Source organism: Leptonychotes weddellii, chromosome 6 (genome assembly GCF_054177405.1).
Source record: "Leptonychotes weddellii isolate Sample4059 chromosome 6, ASM5417740v2, whole genome shotgun sequence".
Taxonomy (NCBI): domain Eukaryota; kingdom Metazoa; phylum Chordata; class Mammalia; order Carnivora; family Phocidae; genus Leptonychotes; species Leptonychotes weddellii.
In genome coordinates this window covers 91,044,981-91,063,902 of record NC_138374.1, presented here as the reverse complement: position 1 = coordinate 91,063,902, position 18,922 = coordinate 91,044,981, and the positions used below count along the sequence as shown (strand labels likewise).

Below are 18,922 nucleotides of genomic sequence, written 5' to 3'. Positions count from 1 at the left end.
AAAAAAAAAAAAAAAGAGTCACATGCTCTACCAAGTGAACGAGTCAGGCTCCACCCCCAATCAGCTTTTTAGATGCTTCATTCTGGGAGGTGGGTGGAGGACGGGTGAAACAGGTGATGGGGATGAAGAGTACCGGGCATTGTAAGGAAGTGCTGACTCACTAAATTGTAAACCTGAAACTAATATTAAATTGTATGTTAACTAACTGGAATTTAAATAAAAACTTAAAAAAAATGCCTCCTTCTAAATATATACAATCAACAGTCACCATTCATCAAAGAAATTCTGCAGTATTTAAAAAAAAAAAAAAAAAAAAAAGGACCCAAAAGGAAAGAGGTAGTTTAGGGACCAAAGGAGGACTGAATCCTCAAAGGCCCTCAAAAATATATTTTATCAATAAAATGAGAATAAAATATGATGGAAAAAACCAAGAAACAGCTATTGGGACATAAACATGACTGCTAAAAAGAATTCAACAGAAGAGTTGAAGAAATCTCTTAGAAAGAATAAAAAGGATGAAGAAGGGGTGCCTGGGTGGCTCAGTTAGTTGGGCGACTGCCTTCGGCTCAGGTCATGATCCTAGGGTCCTGGGATCGAGCCCCGCATCGGGCTCCCTGCTCGGTGGAGAGCCTGCTTCTCCCTCTCCCTGCCACTCTGCCTACTTGTGCTCTCTATCTCTATTAAATGAATAAATAAAAAATCTTAAAAAAAAAAAAAAAAAGAACGAAGAAAATGGTGGGAAAGAACATGGGGAAAAAAAGAGACAAGTTAAGTTACAATAGGAGGTCCAAATAGGACTAAAAGAAATTCCAAAAAAAGAGACTAGAGAAAATGATGAAGTAAAAACAATTAGTAATAGAACAACTTTCCACAGATGAAAGACATGAGCCATCATATTGAAAGGGCCCTTCTAGTGTACAACACACGAATGTAAAACCACCTAAAGGTACATAAACTGAAATTTTGGAACATCAAGAATCAGGAGGCTGAATGCTTCCAAAGGAAAACAATCAGGTTTGCTGTAAAGGAATAAATTTGTATCAGCATCAGGCTTCTCAGCAGTAACAGCAGGTACCACGGAAAAAAACAATGCCTTCAACAAGCTAAGGCTGTGCTGTCTAATATAGTAGCCACCACTCACACGTACCTATTTAAATTAACTGAAGTGAAACAAAATTAAAAATTCAGCTCCTCAGGTATACTAGCCGCATTTCAAGCACTGGATGGCTACACTGGCTAGTGGTTACCATACTGGACGATGCAGATGCAAAACATTCCCACCATCACAGAAAGTTCTCTTGGACAGCACTGTTCTTTCTCTATTTTCCTTCCTTCCTTCCTTCCCTTCCTCCCTCCCTTTTCTTTCTTCCCTTTCTTTCTTTTCTCTCTCTTTCCTTTCTTTCCTTCCTTCCTCTCTCTCTCCCTTCCTTTCTTTAAAGATTTATTTATTTTAGAGAGAGAGAGAGAGAGCTTGCATTCCGAATTTTATACTAAGCTAAATTAGTGATCAAGTGTGAGGTTTTGAACATAAAGACATTTTTAGACAAAGCAAGTGTATCTCTTGCACGCTTTCTTAGGAAGTTACTTGAGGATATACTCCAACACAAATAAGACAGAGGAAGATCTGGGATCCAGGAAGAGTTGTTTCAACTCAGAAGAGGAATGGAGAAAAGGTCCAGAAAGACAGCTGTGCAGGAGGGACAGAGTAACTAAGTAAGGCCTGTGTGTGGGAGCTTCATCTATCGTGCAGGAAGTTAAGAGATAAAATTTAAAATGGATAAGTAAAAACAAAAACAAACAAAAACACTAGTATGTAGATATATTTCTAAGAACGGAGACGTTCTGGCTGCTGTGGGACTGGTGTGATGTGAGCTGGAACACACACTTGTTGCTTATCATTAGTAATCCTTTACTATTTGTGTTTTTAACCCTGCGCATGTAGCATATTGCTAAAAATTCACATACATATTAAAAAAAAAAGCCAAGTTAAAATATATTAATAAATTGAAAAAACAGAAGTAGTGCCCATTTCTTCTATAAAAATCCAGTTAATGAGAAAGGGTAAAAAAAGAAAAGAGGAAAAGAGATGAGGAAAAGAAGAACATGTAGTAAGAGTTCCATCAACTGAAGGCTACTGAAGTTATTAACCTTTGGGCTTATTTCCTGGTCCTGTCGATCCTAGATGCAGACTTCAAACACTAGCAACATGAAAGTAAAGAAACAAAATTGGGAGATCTAGAGTTTCCACTTTTGAATTTTATCAAAGGCATAAAACAAACCTAAAACATTATCTGCTATTACCATCCTTTCATAAAAGAACATACATTTTTACAACAAAGAACAAGGAGAAGTAAAGGATAATTCTTTAAATTCATTTAGCTTTATGAAAAGCTTTTTATACTGCTCTGACTTTTCTCATTTTGCCTTGACCCATTTGGAAACCATTATCCTAATCTTTCTTTCTTTCTTGTTGAAAAATCCCTTTGAGCCTGAGGTATGAGGCTTGGCTTGTGGTGGCAGCAGAGGTGGTCCATTTTCAGTCCACAAATACTGTGTTTTTACCTGGTTATGATCAGTGTTTATAGAATTCTGTATTTGCCTTTTCTTACGAATCATTACAACATGAACATGTCCCCCATACTATAAACTCTTTGGAGACAAAGTTTTAAAAAGGAACTTTAATATTAATTCCTTTGATTATACCTTAATTTATTTAATCATTCCCATATAATTTCATCTTATCCCTGTTGTAAAGGATACTATAATAAGCATACTCTCCTCACATTTAGAATGTTTTCTACAAAGCATGTCATGGAAAATTAATGACTCAGAGGGCATGATTATTTTTAAAGTTACTGATTCCGAGAAGGCTGAGGCAATTTCCAGGTCCAGTGACAAGATAAGAAGGCCTGTTTCCCACTCCTGCTCCTTTGTAGTTCAGTTCCTCCATTCACCAAGCCAACAACACAAAATGTGTTTGTCAAAGGTGGATTCAGAATTTTAAAAAGAATATGGGAAGAACAATGAATACAGGCTTTCTTTCAAAACTTGGGCACATGGGGCTCTAATCTAATCCTAACTGGATTAAAACTCCACATTTATTTTATTTATTTTTTAAAGATTTTTATTTATTTGAGAGAGAGAGCAAGAGAGTGAGAGAGCCACAAGTGGGTGGAGGAGCAAAGGGAGAAGCAGACTTCCCAGTGAGCAGGGAGCCTGACATGGGGCTTGATCATGATGTGCGCCGAAGGCAGATGCTTAACCATTTAACCAACTGAGCCACCCAGGCATCTCTTCACATTTATTTTAAAAACTATGGTTGAACTTCCACATTCTGATTAATGGTGAATTCAACTGTCTAAGTCAAAGTCCTAGAGTCATGCCCTGGGATTAGATGAACTTTAAAAAGAAGAAAAGTAGAAAAATGGTCTGAAATAACAAGACCTCAAAAGTAGTGATTGTATAAAGAGCTCCAACACTTACTAAAAATATGGAATCCCTAAAAGGGAAAAAAAAACCTATTGTAATTAACTCCTTACCTGATTAAAATGGTCAGCTGCAAATTTTCTAATGGATTCAATGTCCTTCCTTTTTAAGTATTTCTGAAAAGAAAAGTAAACTCAGCTTTATAAACATGTCTATGGTATCAAATAGGATACAAATACATTTTGTGTCCTTCCATCACAAGAGGATTCAATGTAAAATTTAATTTCTGCTTCCAAATGACAACACTTTAGAGCTTGTCACAGGGCTTATTACCCTCCCCCCTTAATTACACAAGTCTCATTGGAAACGGCTATGAATGTATTCCACAGAAGAGCCTGCATATGGAACACGTGGGGTACATGTTCAAATCTTTACAACTGAACTGTGTAAGAAAAAATAACTTTCAGATCAGAAAGAGGACTCAGAATTTGCTTATTTCAGGTGCTTAAAATTCTTTGTATCTTACTCTTTCTAAATTATCTCAATGCCTTTGTAAGTGAGACATGAGGACTATCATCATAACTAATATTCTCAGGGCACTAGACTAGGTATGGGAGATACAAAAAGGTGGAGACATGGTTCACAATCCTTCACTTCTTATAATCTGCTCGGGGAAGACTGGACATACTCAAATTGAGGCGAGCAATAATACCAAGCAGTATATGTGACACTGAGCTTACCTGCACGCATTCATCATGTCTGGACTAGAGTATGGACACGAATTACTTTCCACTAAACATGTGAAGTGAATAAAAAGTAATGAGAATGAATTCTTATTCCCATTTTGAATACACTAATATGCTCAAATGAGTCGCCTTTCAAAATAGTAATTTTGTTCAAAGTCCTTCTGGAACTCTTCTCAAATTCTGTTCTAAGCAGGTGTGGTAACTATGGAAAACAGACGTGTTTCACCATCTCAGAGTCAGGGGTTGCCTAGCCTGGCCATTCTTTCTCCTACCCTAACGTCCCCTCCCTTTTGCTTTTCACAGCTCCACCTCCTGGCCCTCCCACTGTTATTAATGCAATTGAATGCAACTGAGACCAGGGATCTCTGAAGACCCAGAACCAACATGCAAGGGTGATGCTGGAGCTGATATGGGCTGGGAGCCTTTGGATAAACTGAGGCTGGAGGACATATGAACACTATTTCATGCTCATCACTGGTGGGAATGATGCCAAATGAAGTAGAGGAGTACTTTACAGAATTTTTTAAAAGAAAGACAAAAACTCTAGATCTTGAGTGTAAATTCACACTCACAGGGTTTTATTCTCTACTTATAGTTTCAGGGACACTGTTTTAAAAATATATATTCTTTTTCTTTCTTTTTTTAGAGAGAGGGGAGGGGTAGAAGGAGAGAGAGAGAGAGAATCTCAAGCAGGCTCCACGCTCAGTGCAGAGCCTGATGTGGGGCTCAATCTCAGGACCCTAAGATCATGACCTGACCCGAAATCAGGAGTTGGACACTTAACTGACTGAGCCACCCAGGCACCCCTAAAAATATATATATATATATTTTAAAGATTTTATTTATTTGCGAGAGAGAGAATGAGAGACAGAGAGCATGAGAGGGAGGAGGGTCAGAGGGAGAAGCAGACTCCCCGCCGAGCAGGGAGCCCGATGTGGAACTCGATCCCGGGACTCCAGGATCATGACCTGAGCCGAAGGCAGTCGCCTAACCAACTGAGCCACCCAGGCGCCCTAAAAATATATATTCTTAAAAAAAGAATTGTTCTTCTTGAAGTTTAAATGTGCCAGTGTTGAACACTGAACATATTTACTTCCCAAATATACATCCTAGAGAAACAGAACTGCGAGTCACTTACTGCTCCTTCAGAGATACATATGGCTTTGACGGCTCCTTGGGGTTTATTAAGTGCATCTTGAAGAAATCCAACCTCTGTGTTTCTGAACATATCACTAATATCTACGATCTATAAAACAGCAACAAAAAAAGGTAACTAAATGTGAAGTAATTTTTATCTCAAAAAATTTTACAAACAAGATTCTAAAGAAGCAAGTAGATCTTACTAAGTTAATGTTTACAGAGTGCCATCAGTTTTTACTGGGTTGAGCACTACGACAGGGGTTAATCTACTAATGTATTATTCATCATTAATTCATTTAATCAGTACAACAAGAGTATGAGATATGCACTCTCATTATCCCCATGTAATACAGGAAGAAACCAAACACAGAGAAGAAAGTAACTCGGCCAAGATAACACAGAGCCAGAACCTAACCTAAGAAGTCCGACTTAAGCACCACTATTCTAGATTACAGAAGAAGAAATAAGCAGTGGTTAAGTTGGCAGCTCTAAGTAGGCAGTTAGAACATTTTGTATATTTTTTCATCCCAAGAATCGAGCACTGCCTATTTATAGATGAAGTGGAACTTTGATTTCTAAGGAATTTGCACTGAGAACTGAGATAGAGAAATGCCACCAGCATTATAGACATGAAGGGCCACTGCTTTCTAAGAGCAAATAATGAGAGGCTTGCTAATGGAAACTCCTTTATATAAATTCTACTCTTACCCCTAGTTAAAATATGTACAGATCTTACTAGTTTGAATAAACATTTCCATATGTTTGAGCTCTTTATAGGCTAGGGAAAAAGAATAACTCTTAATCATTTGCCTTCCAAGTGCCATTTTAGCTTAAGAAAAATTGAAGAGGAAAGAATAGCGTTTTTTTCCCCCTTTCAAGTGGTCATTCATGTCCATATAATTAATAAGTTGTCAGTAATAAAAACCTTATGGCAAGAACCTTACTCTTGGAAACGGTCTAGGAGCATAGGAGACAGGACAAAAGTACTGTAGTGCTAACATGCATTTATTCTCTCTTGCTATAGCTTGATAACAAGCTAAAGTAACAACAAAAAAATATGATATAACAATGTGTGTAACTGGTTGTAAATTTCAAAGTGGTTTAAAAAACTGCAGGAGTATGGTGGGACAGAGTCCTGGAAAAGTGAAGAGAAGTACCTTCATCCCAAAGCGAGTGTCAGGTTTATCCGTTCCATAGCTGGCCAATGCCTCAACAAAAGTCATAGAAGGAAAAGGAACCACTAGAGGATCTTTGTCATTGGGCCAGGAATACTGGAGCAGGCCCTCAATTAGGCTCCGGATTCCGGTCTGGTCTACAAAAGACATCTCTATGTCAATCTGAAACCAAAATAACATATGGAAACTAACTTGAACAGCCACAATATTAATATGTACGTATTTATACATTCCTCTGGTTTCAAGTTACCATAGGATTCTGCACATAAATACTTAATACATGGGTGTGGGTTGGGAGGATAAATGTTACTGTACATCTGTTTTGTGTTAGGCATTATTCTAAGGCTTTATATATATCAACTTGTTTAGTTCCCATCACTCTCCTCATGGCTTAAGGCTCAGAGAGGCTTTGTAACTTGCCTGTGTACATGCACTTAATAAGTAGTGAAACTACACTTGATCCCAGGTTTGTCCAACTCCAAAGCTTATGATTTTTGCGCTTCACCACTTTAACACGCTATCACATAAAAACCAAATCATGACAGCTTTGATGAGTCTAAAGATTAGACAGATTAAATACCAACATACAGAATTCTTGGTTCTTTTTTTTTTTTTTTTAAGATTTTGTTTATTTGACAGAGAGAGACACAGCGAGAGAAGGAACACAAGCAGGGGGAGTGGGAGAAGGAGACGCAGGCTTCCCGCCGAGGAGCCCGATGCGGGGCTCGATCCCAGGACCCTGGGATCATGACCTGAGCTGAAGGCAGACGCTTAACGGCTGAGCCACCCAGGCGCCCCAGAATTCTTGGTTCTTAATGTACAAGAGATTTGTTTTAAAGAACTTTATCCTAGCAACGACCATTAAAACACTGCAGGAATCTTTGGCATTTCTTAGCTGATGACCATACGTGTTATAAAAAGGACACATGAAATGGATCAAAAATTAAATAGTGTCTCAACTGCAGGTTAGTTTAATTAAATATCTGATGGATAAAATGTAATGAGAAGTAAAGCGCTGGCATACACTAGAGCTCTTGCAGGTTTGGTTCCAGACTGCTGCAATAAAGCATAATCACAATAAAGTGAGTCAAATTAATTTTTTGGTTTTGCAGTGCCTATAAAAGTTATGTTTATCCTATACTGTAGTCTATTAAGTGTGCAATAACATTGTCAAAAAATGTATGTACCTTTATTAAAAAATACTTTATTGCTAGAAAATACTAACATCATCTGAGCTTTCAGTGAATCACAATCACTGATCACAGATCACCAAAACAAATATAATAATGAAAAAGTTTGAAATATTGTGAGAATTACCAAAACATGACATAGAGACACAAAGGGAGCAAATGCTATTGGAAAAATGGTGCTGATCCACTTGCTCTGAAGGGTTGCCACAAACCTTCAATCAGTAAACAATGCAATGTCTGCGAAGCACAATAAAGCGAAGTACAACAAAACAAGGTCTGCCTATATATAAAATTACTGCCCGGTCTGGAACCACTTGGCTGGCACAAGGATGAATGAGTAAGAGACAAAAGTGAATATAACTTAGTACCTGAGTAAACTCAGGCTGTCGGTCTGGTCTTGAACCTTCATCTCGGTAACATCGGGCAACCTGAAAATATCTACAATTGAAAAATGGTATGAATTGAGTCATGATTCTAGGAAGATACACACACTTTTCCCCAGAAGTTCATGGTAGTGCAGTCTACGAAATAAATTAATAATGGTACCTAAAGGACATAAGAAATTTTAAAATTCTTTATGATGCTCTAATCTAATCAGATATACAGTAGACCCATAAGAAACTAATATTCTATACATTGTTTTAAAAATATACAATGGCACCTTTCAATATTCATATATCAGATTGGCATGCAAGGCACTTATGCTTCTTTATATATACTCTTTTGCTCTGGCCAAATCAAAATACTTATTGATCCATGACTACACTTGAGCTTTTTTGTGCTATGCCATTTCCATTCTCATCTTCATCTGCTGAGATGCAGCACTGTCCCAAAAGGCCTTGCTCACAAAGTTTTTTTAATAATATTTCCCCAAACAATACCTAGTTTGCAACCCTCAACAAACTTATTTTTGGGTTCTATCATAGTTGGCAGTTGGTTTATTTATTTATTACCCTATTCTGTCTTACTACATTCATTAACTCCTGGAGAGCAAAACCTTTTCTTTCTTGCTTGCTTTCTTTCTTTCTCTCTCTCTTTTTAGGTAGGCTCCATGCCCACCTTGGAGCCCAACTCAGGGCTTGAACTTACAACCCCGAGATCAAGATATGAGCCGAGATCAAGAGTCAGACACTTAACCAACTGAGTCACCCAGGTGCTCCTAAGACCTTTCCTTTTTTGTTTTTAATTCCCTGCACATCTACTAGCATAGAGCTTTGCACATGGCGGCCACCCAATACATCTTTACTAAATAATGACTACAAATGTTTAGGGTTTTTAACAAGTGTTTTCCAAATGCTCATACATTTTCTAACTTCTTTTAAGAGATCAGATAACTTTGTGTTTCCTTTTTTCCTCCCCACCTTCCTCCCCTTTCTTTTTCTGACAACTTACTACTAACATACAGAAGGCTCACCTGTCTACACCACCAACCATCAGAAGCTGTTTAAACTGTTGAGGACTCTGAGGGAGACAATAAAACTTTCCAGGTTCCCTGGATGGTATTACAAACTCTTTTGCACCCTTTAATGAGAGGAGAGCAGAAATATTGTTAAAAAAACCTGAACCTAAGACCTGGTGGAAGTTGATACTTCAGCTCATCAATGAAGTTAACTAAAGAGCAAATGACAGAGATCATCTCTTGCTCATCTTTTAGTCCCCCAAAAGGCTTGCACACAGTAGGCTTCTAACAATGTTTGTACATGGTAAGTAATAAATGCGTGCTTGTTGAAATGGATTCCCAATTCTGTTATGAGCTGAAAGAGTTTTGTGCAATTCCTATCTAATAATTGCTTTTTTTTTTTTTAAAGATTTTATTTATTTATTTGAGACAGAGAGAATGAGATACAGAGAGCATGAGAGGGAGGAGGGTCAGAGGGAGAAGCAGACTCCCTGCCGAGCAGGGAGCCCGATGCGGGACTCGATCCCAGGACTCCAGGATCAGGACCTGAGCCGAAGGCAGTTGCTTAACCAACTGAGCCACCCAGGCGCCCCGCTAACTGCTTTTTAAAACTATGTTTTTATAAAAGTCCATGGACTGTATAAATATCAATGTTTAGAAATGTCAATTCTTATTGATCAAGAAGTTTATTTTCTTTTAAGTTTTTTTTATTTATTTAAGTAATCTCTATACCCCATTTGGGGCTTGAACTCACAAGTCTGAGATCAAGAGTCACATGTTCTCCTGACTGAGCCAGCCAGGCACCCCACAAGGGGTTTATTTTTAAGGAAAGAATTCATTATTGATTTGCATTTATAAACCTCAAGGGAAAGAAAACTCATGTAGAATAAAAGTGTTCTGACTCAAAATACTGACCCATATAATTTTCTCAACTCTTAACAAAACCTAGTTAATGTGATCATTGTGAAATAATAAAATACATGAAAAAAATACAGCCACATGAATATAAAAACAAAGTGGTCCTATTTCAGAACTAATAGGACATTATTAGTAGGCTGATTTAAGGGATATACATACCCCAGGAGTCCTCTTAAACAATGTTGGTGTTTCTATATCCACAAATCCTAAAAAGAGAGAAGCATCAGAAATTACTAGATAGGAATTTGTCAAGTATGTTGTCTAGGGTACAGTTCAACAAATCAAATCTGAGGCTACATTTTAATTAGGAATTTTGACTGAAAGAAGTTACCAAGCCTACTGAATGCTGATTTCCACACATCCAAGACAGAAGCTGAGGATTTTCATAAAACCCTACTTGGCTCATAAAGTGACACTTTTGTCATGAAATAATTCCAACTGTTTGATGGATTCTTGTTTACTGAACTGTTTTCATTTTCTAAATGTTCTGCTAGGATAGCAAAAATAACTCAAACATAGTAGAAAAACCTCCAGGACTGATTGAAGAGTCTAGTTTAATTCATAGGACATTTCTGAGCTCCTAACAAATTAGTATAAGCGTGATAAAAAATTAAGAAAACTCATAAATAACAACCAAAGGGCTTTTCTACCTTCAATGCAATATCTTTAAAAGACTGTATTTGGGACCTAGTAGAACTAAATTATGTTCTAAGTTACCAAATTATGCTCTAGGACAAAACACTGTAAATCACCTTTTTTCAAAAACTGCTTTACACATTAAGTGAATTCCAGAGCTCTGGCAACTTCTGACCCAATGATGCTAAAGAGAGATACAATAAAATGCTGAATAAAACAAAAAGAAGATGCTAAAAAGCTCTAAAGAACATTTAGGCATGTCCTTTACCGTGTAGATTACAGAGATACTCCCGCATTTTCATGACCATCTGGGACCTCAGTCGCAGGTTATACTGCATTTGGAAACTACGCAAGTCTAAGTAGCGATACTGCAAACGAAGAGCCTCTGTTTTCTAAACAAATTGAAAGATTTTAATGTTTAAATATTCTTTGAATATTAAAGAGATATTAACTTTAATACAGAGCATGGATTTTCAAAAACTTCAGTTCTATCTTTAGTTTCCACTATTTGCAAATACAACACCATCTTTAATTCCTACAGCCTCTAAGTTTGTTACTAGCATAGATTTTATGTTTTTTTAACTCTTCTTTATTATTAACAACGCCCTTCACTGACTGAAATTTGCCTACCCTCACTAAACATTTATCCATTTATTTAAGCCCATAGTTGAGTCTTGAAAAATACATTTAAAGACTTCAAAGATCATTTAAAAATATACACCAGAGTAGGGGTGACTGGGTAGCTCAGTAGGTTAAGCATCTGCCTTTGGCTCTGGTCATGATCCCGCGGTCCTGGGATCGAGCCCCGTGTCGGGATCCATACTGAGCTTCTTTTCTCTCTCTGCCATTCCCCCTGCTCGTTCTCTCTCAAATAAATAAATAAATAAAATCTTAAAAAAAAAAAATACACAAGAGTAAAAATAGCTATGACATTATCACCTAAGTGGGAGTACAGGTGTGAGAAATGCAAGGAACCCCCCCCACTGTTGTACTAGTAGAAATCGGTAAGAAGGTTTGCTTATTTTCAAAGCTGTACATCTCTGCAGCTCTCTGTGCTGACAACTTTTTTTTTTAAAGATTTTATTTATTTATTTGAGAGAGACCAGCCAGAGAGGGAACACAAGCAGGGGAAGGGGGAGAGGGAGAAGCAGGCTCCCTGCGGAGCAGGGAGCCCGATGCGGGGCTCGATCCCAGGACCCTGGGATCATGACCTGAGCCGAAGGCAGACGCTTAACGACTGAGCCACCCAGGCGCCCTGTGCTGACAACTTTTTAACCAGAAGTAGAACTGTCATTTCTTTCTGAAAGCTTAGCTGGGGGAAAACTGTATATTTCCTTTTCTCTCCCGCCACAGAAAGGTCAACCAGATAATTATATTGCTTTTTCTAATTAAAAGATTAAGTATTGAGAATTTAAATGTAACACTAAGTGGCCATACAGTTAATTTAAAAACCGTTCTATAGATCAGTTTACAAATTAGATGCATATACATCTTCAACTGTAGATAATTGTTTCAAAGCTGCAGATTATCAGGGTACACTCACCCAGAGCTATTTAGCTTCGGCAACCCCTCAAACTTGGGCAAAGTACATCCTAAAATACAGTAATCAGATTTATATGCTTGCGAAGTCAAGCAAACATTTTGTCACTGTTAGAGCCTGAAAGTTAATAGATGCAGGATCTCCTATGCCGTCTGGCTATTTCCAAGCTAGACACAAATTTCCTTTCAAAATGTAAAACAGCAACAAAAAAACCTGAAAACAGCAACAAAAAAACCTGAAAACACCACCTCAAGTCTTAAAGGTAGACCCATGTTTCGAGCTGTCTGAAAAAGCAGCCTAGGTGTTTAGGAACTGCAATGGCTTACTTCAGAACAGCACAGAACAGAACACTTCACGATAGGTCCACAAAAAAATGCTTAATTTTGTAGAAGTTAGTTTTTCTTTAAAAAACTCTGAAAACACTTTACCGGTTACCAACATTTTCTAGATACTCTAATTTATTAATAACAGAGGATGGCACCTTCACAAAGTCCTTAATTTCAAAGGGCAGCTTCTTGCAGGAATTCAGAAGTTCAGCTGTTTTAACTTTGATTTCGATCTCACCTGTTGGCATTTTCTTAAAGAGAGAGAAGAAAAGACCTATTTTTTAAAAAAAATCACTCATCAGGACCTGTACACAGTGATCATTTGTAAAACGCATGCATTTACTTACATATGTAAAATGTGAGGGTGCGTATGGCGTGTAGTCTAAAGCATCAATGTCTGTGCGTGATTTTGACTTTTTTTTTTTTTCAGAGAGACACAGCGAGAGAGGGAACACAAGCAGGCAGAGTGGGAGAGAGAGAAGCAGGCTTCCCGCGGAGCAGGGAGCCCGATGCAGGGCTCAATCCCAGGACCCGGGGATAATGACCTGAGCCGAAGGCAGACGCTTAACGACTGAGCCACCCAGGCGCCCCTGATTTTGACATTCTTATGCATATCTGTGGTCGATGTGCTCACTGACAGATGTCTTAACATGCCTGTGCACATTGGTGTGTTTGTAGTGAAGATTTTGGAATCTGTAGGTTCATTTGTGGAACCTGCAGAAATCTTAGTGCCTGATGTCTAATAGGTGCTCGGTGTCTGTTGCCTAAATGTGTAGAGTGCACACATATACAGGTAAAATTTACATAGACCGCTTCTTAACTACTAACTGGATTCTCTTGTCCTGGAGGTCGGGAAATTACTGTCCCAGACACTTGCACCACAGATTCCACAGGGGCTTCACACAGAATCTTCTTCACAGAAGCAGCTGACTACAGAATGAGAGAGAAAAACAGTTCCAACAAACAAATGAATGTAGAGGAATATGTAGTTACCGCAGTCTATGGTTTAGAAAAATATTAACACTCATAGCTTAATTGCCATAAATACTGGGGCTGCCCTTAATGACTTTCTTAAAGAATTTGGTAAATTGCATCGCCATTTTGACTCCACATAATACAGCAGGTAAACCTGTTAAGGGTTTTAGAATGTTTTCCTTAAAGGAAAATAAGGGGAAAAATGATTGATGGAAACAATTCCTACATACTTTTAAGGCAACTGTCTCCAGAGTTAGTCTTAGGGGCAGTTACATCCAATAGAAATAATGGAGTCCAACTGAAAGGAATTCTCCTGGGTTAGCTATGCTCGTCTCTGGATCCTGATCCCTGAAAGATAATTCATTGCTCTTTACTTACTTCAAAGACTAAGAACTGAGTAAATCATACATTTCTTAGGTATAAAGCATTTGTAAACATTACCACAAGAGAAACCAATATAGCTCAACAAGCATGATGAGAACTATTTTACCTAATTTTAATGCTAATTTTTTTTTTGAGCAGGTGGTACCGTAAACATGGCTCAAATTCAAAGGGTATAAATAGATATACAGTAAAAAGTTGCCTTTCCCAGAGTTTGCCAATGTTACCAGATATGTATGTATTATTCCAGGAACATTTCATCACACACACACACACATACTTATCCAACATACTAAGCATAGCATCAGAGAGACTTTCAGATAACAGTAGGAAACCTTGTATTACCTCCTCCTGGGGAATGACAACTTGAACAAGCCCATGGAAATCTCTCAGGACCAGGAAGATGTTTTGCCTGATCAATGAAGAAAATGAACATGTTAGGCCAAAATCTCTGAGCCCAAAATTTTAAGGAGGCAAAACAAATTAAACAAACAAAAATCCATGCAATTTCCCACGTTCTTTTTATAATAATTATGTGTTTTCATTATGTGCTACATTCATGCAATTATCTATGTAGCTTATTAACGGAAAAAAAACCCAGACTTTGCATTTATTTTCTTAATCATCTATTTTTAAAATTTTCTAAAAAAGATTTTATCTATTTATTTGAGAGAGAGCACAAGCAGGGGGAGCAGCGAGGGAGAAGGAGAAGCAGGATCCCTGCTGAGCAGGGAGCCCAACATGGGGCTTATCCCAGGACTCCAGGATCATGACCTGAGCCGAAGGCAGCCACTCAACCGACTGAGCCACCCAGGTGCTCCTGTTTTTTAAAAAATTTTTAAGTAAACTCCATGCCACAAGCAGGGCTCGAACTCACAACCCTGAGATCCAGAGTTGCACACACTGCCCACTGAGCCAACCAGGCACCCCAGGCTTTTCATTTTCAATTTCAATTTTTACTGGTTATATATTCAGCTTACTAAAGTTATCCAGATGGCTTGTCAGTAAAAGGCAAACTTTTAATTTTCATTGGCTTAAGTCTTTATAAGAAAATTTTATTAAATTTGGAAACTTTTCATGTATTAAAATCCACAAATATTTTAGGATATGAGAAATATCCAATTATAGCAATATAAATTTTTGAAATATAGCAATATAAACTTTTTTTAAAAAGATTTTATTTATTTACTTGAGAAAGAGCAAGCGAGAGAGAGCACGCGTTGGGGAGAGTGGCAGAGGGAGAGGGAGAAGCAGGTTCCCCGCTGAGTAGGGAGCGGGGCTCGATCCCAGGACCCCGGGGACCATGACCTGACCTGAAGGCAGACACTTAACCGACTGAGCCACCCAGGTGTCTCTATAAACTCTTTCCTTAAAAGATAAAAACTACAATTTTCTAGAGGTGGTCCACCTACTAATACTTCTATAAACCATCAAAAAGGTCCCCCAAATCCGAACATTTTAGCGTTCAACCTGCATTTCTCATACTTTCCTTAGTACCAGGAAGAGGTACAGAAAACCTCTTCAGATTTTGAGTTCAAATCACCAAATTTATGGGTCAAATATCCACCCATATGGAACATATTCTTCAGGAAGGCCACACAGTCTATGTATTTTGGAGCTCTTCACTGTTAATTAATGTACTATTCAGGTATGTGCTGGAATATAGAGATGAACAACAAAATGCGCTTTAATCTTAAGGAATCACTGTTCGTGTTTTTACGCTTTTTCTCTACCTAAATTTAGAATAAAATAAGCTTTTTCATGCTACTGAAGCTTACCAGGTGGCCCACTCCCAATTACTGGTCCTAGGAACTCTTCAACTCGAGTAAGCTAAGGGACATTTCAATCCACTGGTGGAACACACTGTTATCACAACCTTCAACAGATGCCACTCCAGTGACTCTGTTTGGGTCTTTCAAAACAAATCTGAAAACTCAGTGAATTCTGAGAATCCTGCAGGAGTTGAAAAGCTTTTGTTGTTCTGAGTGATTGAAAATTAATAAAAGTTTGGAACTGACTGAGGGAAAACAACCTCCAGGCATTCTTTTTTTTGGGGGGGTGGGAGGGGCAGAAAGAGTATCTTAAGCAGGCGGATCCCATCTTGGTGCTCTATCTCACGGCCTTGAGATCATGACCTGAGCGGAAATCAAGAGCTGAAAGTGTAAAGGACCCAGCCACCCAGTCACCCCTAACCACCAGGTATTCGTAAGCCAGTTTACCTTCGGTATTGAATCCATCCACACAAAGTGACTTCTTGGCCTAAGTGAGAAGAACGCAACTCTCCACACGTGTTGGTCCGAGCAACAAAGCTACTGAATTCTTTAAAGGAAAGCAAGATTAAAAACATGATTTGCAAACTGCTTGAAAATAAAGACGCTCAAATTATATCATCTTAAGTATTTCATGTCAATGAATGAAATTCATAAAGTTGAAGTATGTAATTTGATTCAGTCACTTTAATTTAGCTGCAAATGTGTCAAAAGCCAAGTGAATTAACAGTCTTACTGTAAATTTTTGCCCTGTGTTAGGAAATCTAAACTTTGATCACGTAGCATTTGCATTGAGACCTAAAATTACCCTATTTTTAATAGTGCACATTCCTTTCCAAAATGAAATGAGGTTTTGGAATAACGGGTTTGATGGTATGAATCTGGAGTGAAACCAGTCACTTGCACGCTAGAAAACACTATACAAAACATTCTCAAATGTGAAAGAATTTTTTAGGCTTATTAATAGCATAAGCTAAAAGCAGAATTCACGCGGTTACTTCTAAAACTCCAGACAAAAATCTACATTATAAGAAATGGAGAGTGAATGATCTGCCTCTACACATAAGGCTATCCAGTTCAGACTACAGGAAAATGGAATAAGAGCACTCTGACTGCAGAGACCAGGAGGAAATACTGTTTAAAGAGGACAGAACCCTTCACTGCTTTCACCTGGAGTTCTCCTCTGTGAACCGAGCACCAACGTTCTGGAGAGAGAACCCCGAATCAGGTGGGTGATCCTTCCGGTGGGTGTGGAAAAACCCCTGCATAGCCGACTTAACCAACAGGAGAACATGTTGGAGCCGCAGGATGGCGAGAGACGCTCACGAATCCCAGGCTGCCGGTGTTGGATGATGATCAAAAGTCACTTTTGGAAATATACACAAATCCCTTAAAATGCTAGTTGTTCTCGCTCTCTTCTCCAATATTTAAGCCCTTCTCCGCTGAACAGTCAAGTACACGTGTCTAGAAACTAGATAAATCTACAAGTTCTTCGGGGCCCTTGGGAAGCGGGTAGGGGAAAGAGCCTTTTCCCACCTCCAATGCATCAGTTTCCACTTCTAACCAACCGAACTGCGGCCCCAGAAGAGCCGAGAGAACCTTCCAGACAGCAGGGCAGAGTGGGACTCCTCCGCGACCATACAGAGGCGGAAGGGGTTGACCACCAACTGCCCGTCCTTCTCTTCCTTCCACGCTTCTCCGAAGGTTCCCGCAGGCCGAACTTGGAAAACAAGAAGGAACTCAGCCTCAGGTTTTAAATTTCTCCGACCTGGCGGCCGTCCTCGGGTCTTCAGAAAGAGGAAGGCCAGCAAACCCGAAACCTTCTCAGGTCCAGAACCCACAGCCGAATCACCGCTGAGAGCCAAGCGCTCCTCATTCGGCTCCGAGAGCGCTCAAGTTACGGTGGAGGCATTCAACCAATCAGAGCAGAGGTGCTGCCGCCATGCTTATTGTGGGCGGAAATTTGAAGGAACGCTTCGCGCAAGTAGAAAAGCGCTGAAGACTATCACCGCGCGGTTAGCCAAGTTGATTATGGCTAGGTAGTTCGACCTCAGTTAAAATGGCGACCGTAGTTGCTTCATTAACGTGTGATCGGTACCAGGGAGGCTTCCGGCGTCCCGCCGCAAAGCGAGACGGGAAACTATTTTAAACTGAGGCGGCGGCTGAGCGCTGGGTAGCAGCTTCTCAAAGGCGGGATTTCTGAGCTCGCTGGGCCTCTGAAGGGCTCAGGTGGAGAGGGGAGAGTTGGGACCCATTGTCCCTTGCCCTTCCCCTCCTCCGGCAGAGGCCGACTCCGCAGAAGCGAGGGTCGCAGAGCTGGTGGCTGGGTCAGCGGAAATGCCCCTCCTGGGGTGAAGTCTCGGGACATCTGAGGAAGCGAGTTTGTGTCCCTGGTGAACCCAGTTATTGCGGAGCGAGAGGGAATTTGGAGGGGCCAAGGATTCCTCCAAACTCTCTCTTACCTGCCGTTTTGGCGGCTTTTTTTTTTTTTTTTTTAAACTTCAGGGGATTTTAGTCTCTACCTACTTTTGGAACCAGAATTGAAGAATGACTCTTGAAGCCGGAATGGGTGACAGCGTCATCACGGTATTTTATTGGTAAGAAGCTTTATCTTTGTCCAGGACTGGCCGTTAACTTTATGTTTTGCCCTGCTGTATACTCGTTATCTCTACAACACTTTTGTGTTTAGATGGCTGCACGCTACGTGCTTGGCACTGGGCCAAGCATTGGCAGTGGGATTTAGGTATTGGTAGCGGTGTAAAAAGTCAGGGTCCGTTCCTTCCTGGATTTACCACAAGAAAAACAACTAAGTTGTAACTGTGTGTTATGAACTGCAAGTGCAAGAAGAGCTGGTGATACTCTGTGGATACCGGCCGGCTTCTGAGGACGTGAAACCTCCAGGATGGATTGCATTTGGTCAGGCCAATGGGAGGAGAGAAGCATCCTTAGTTGGCTGAAGGCTGAATAAAAAAGTCAGGGAGCAGAGGCAAACATGAAAGGCACGAAGGGGAGTAGTAGGGTGATGATCAGTCTAGGGCAGTGGTTCATAATCTTTTCAAAAATTGTCTACTGGACCTTTCTTCCTCCCCCTCCACCACCAAATACACATGCATACAACATTTTGCATACAACCTTAGAGGGTTGTTGGATTTTGGAAAGGCCATTTGTCCATAGATCTTGGGCCGAGAACTCCTGAAGTAGAAAATGAACCTGGATAATATCAAATAATAAGATCAGATCATGTAGTGCCATGAAACTCAGAGAAGTTCTGACTTCATCTGAAAGATGGGTGGGAATTGTT

General features: G+C 39.5%; 2 protein-coding genes across 4 annotated transcripts in view; one reads left to right on the top strand and one right to left on the bottom strand.

The window, feature by feature from the left end:
• Positions 1 to 3,138: 3,138 nt before the first annotated feature.
• Positions 3,139 to 17,512, bottom strand: DARS2 (aspartyl-tRNA synthetase 2, mitochondrial). The gene is made up of 12 exons (XM_081824640.1): positions 17,390 to 17,512; positions 16,072 to 16,171; positions 14,198 to 14,264; positions 13,325 to 13,426; positions 12,652 to 12,747; positions 10,899 to 11,022; positions 10,154 to 10,200; positions 9,092 to 9,198; positions 8,046 to 8,115; positions 6,470 to 6,649; positions 5,311 to 5,418; positions 3,139 to 3,602 (listed from the first exon to the last, which is right to left on the bottom strand). The coding sequence occupies exons 5-12, from the start codon at positions 12,742 to 12,744 to the stop codon at positions 3,528 to 3,530; spliced, it is 804 nt and encodes a 267-aa protein (XP_081680766.1). The 5' UTR covers positions 12,745 to 12,747; positions 13,325 to 13,426; positions 14,198 to 14,264; positions 16,072 to 16,171; positions 17,390 to 17,512; the 3' UTR covers positions 3,139 to 3,527.
• Positions 17,512 to 18,922, top strand: part of CENPL (centromere protein L) — a 19,202-nt gene continuing 17,791 nt past the window's right edge. Inside the window, exons 1-2 of one of the 3 annotated variants that reach the window (XM_006734890.3) lie at positions 17,512 to 18,001; positions 18,127 to 18,218. The gene's annotated coding sequence lies outside the window, so the exon portion shown is untranslated. Of the gene's footprint in view, positions 18,219 to 18,922 lie in introns of all 3 variants that reach the window. The other 2 variants (XM_081824639.1, XM_081824638.1) reach the window with 2 other exon arrangements.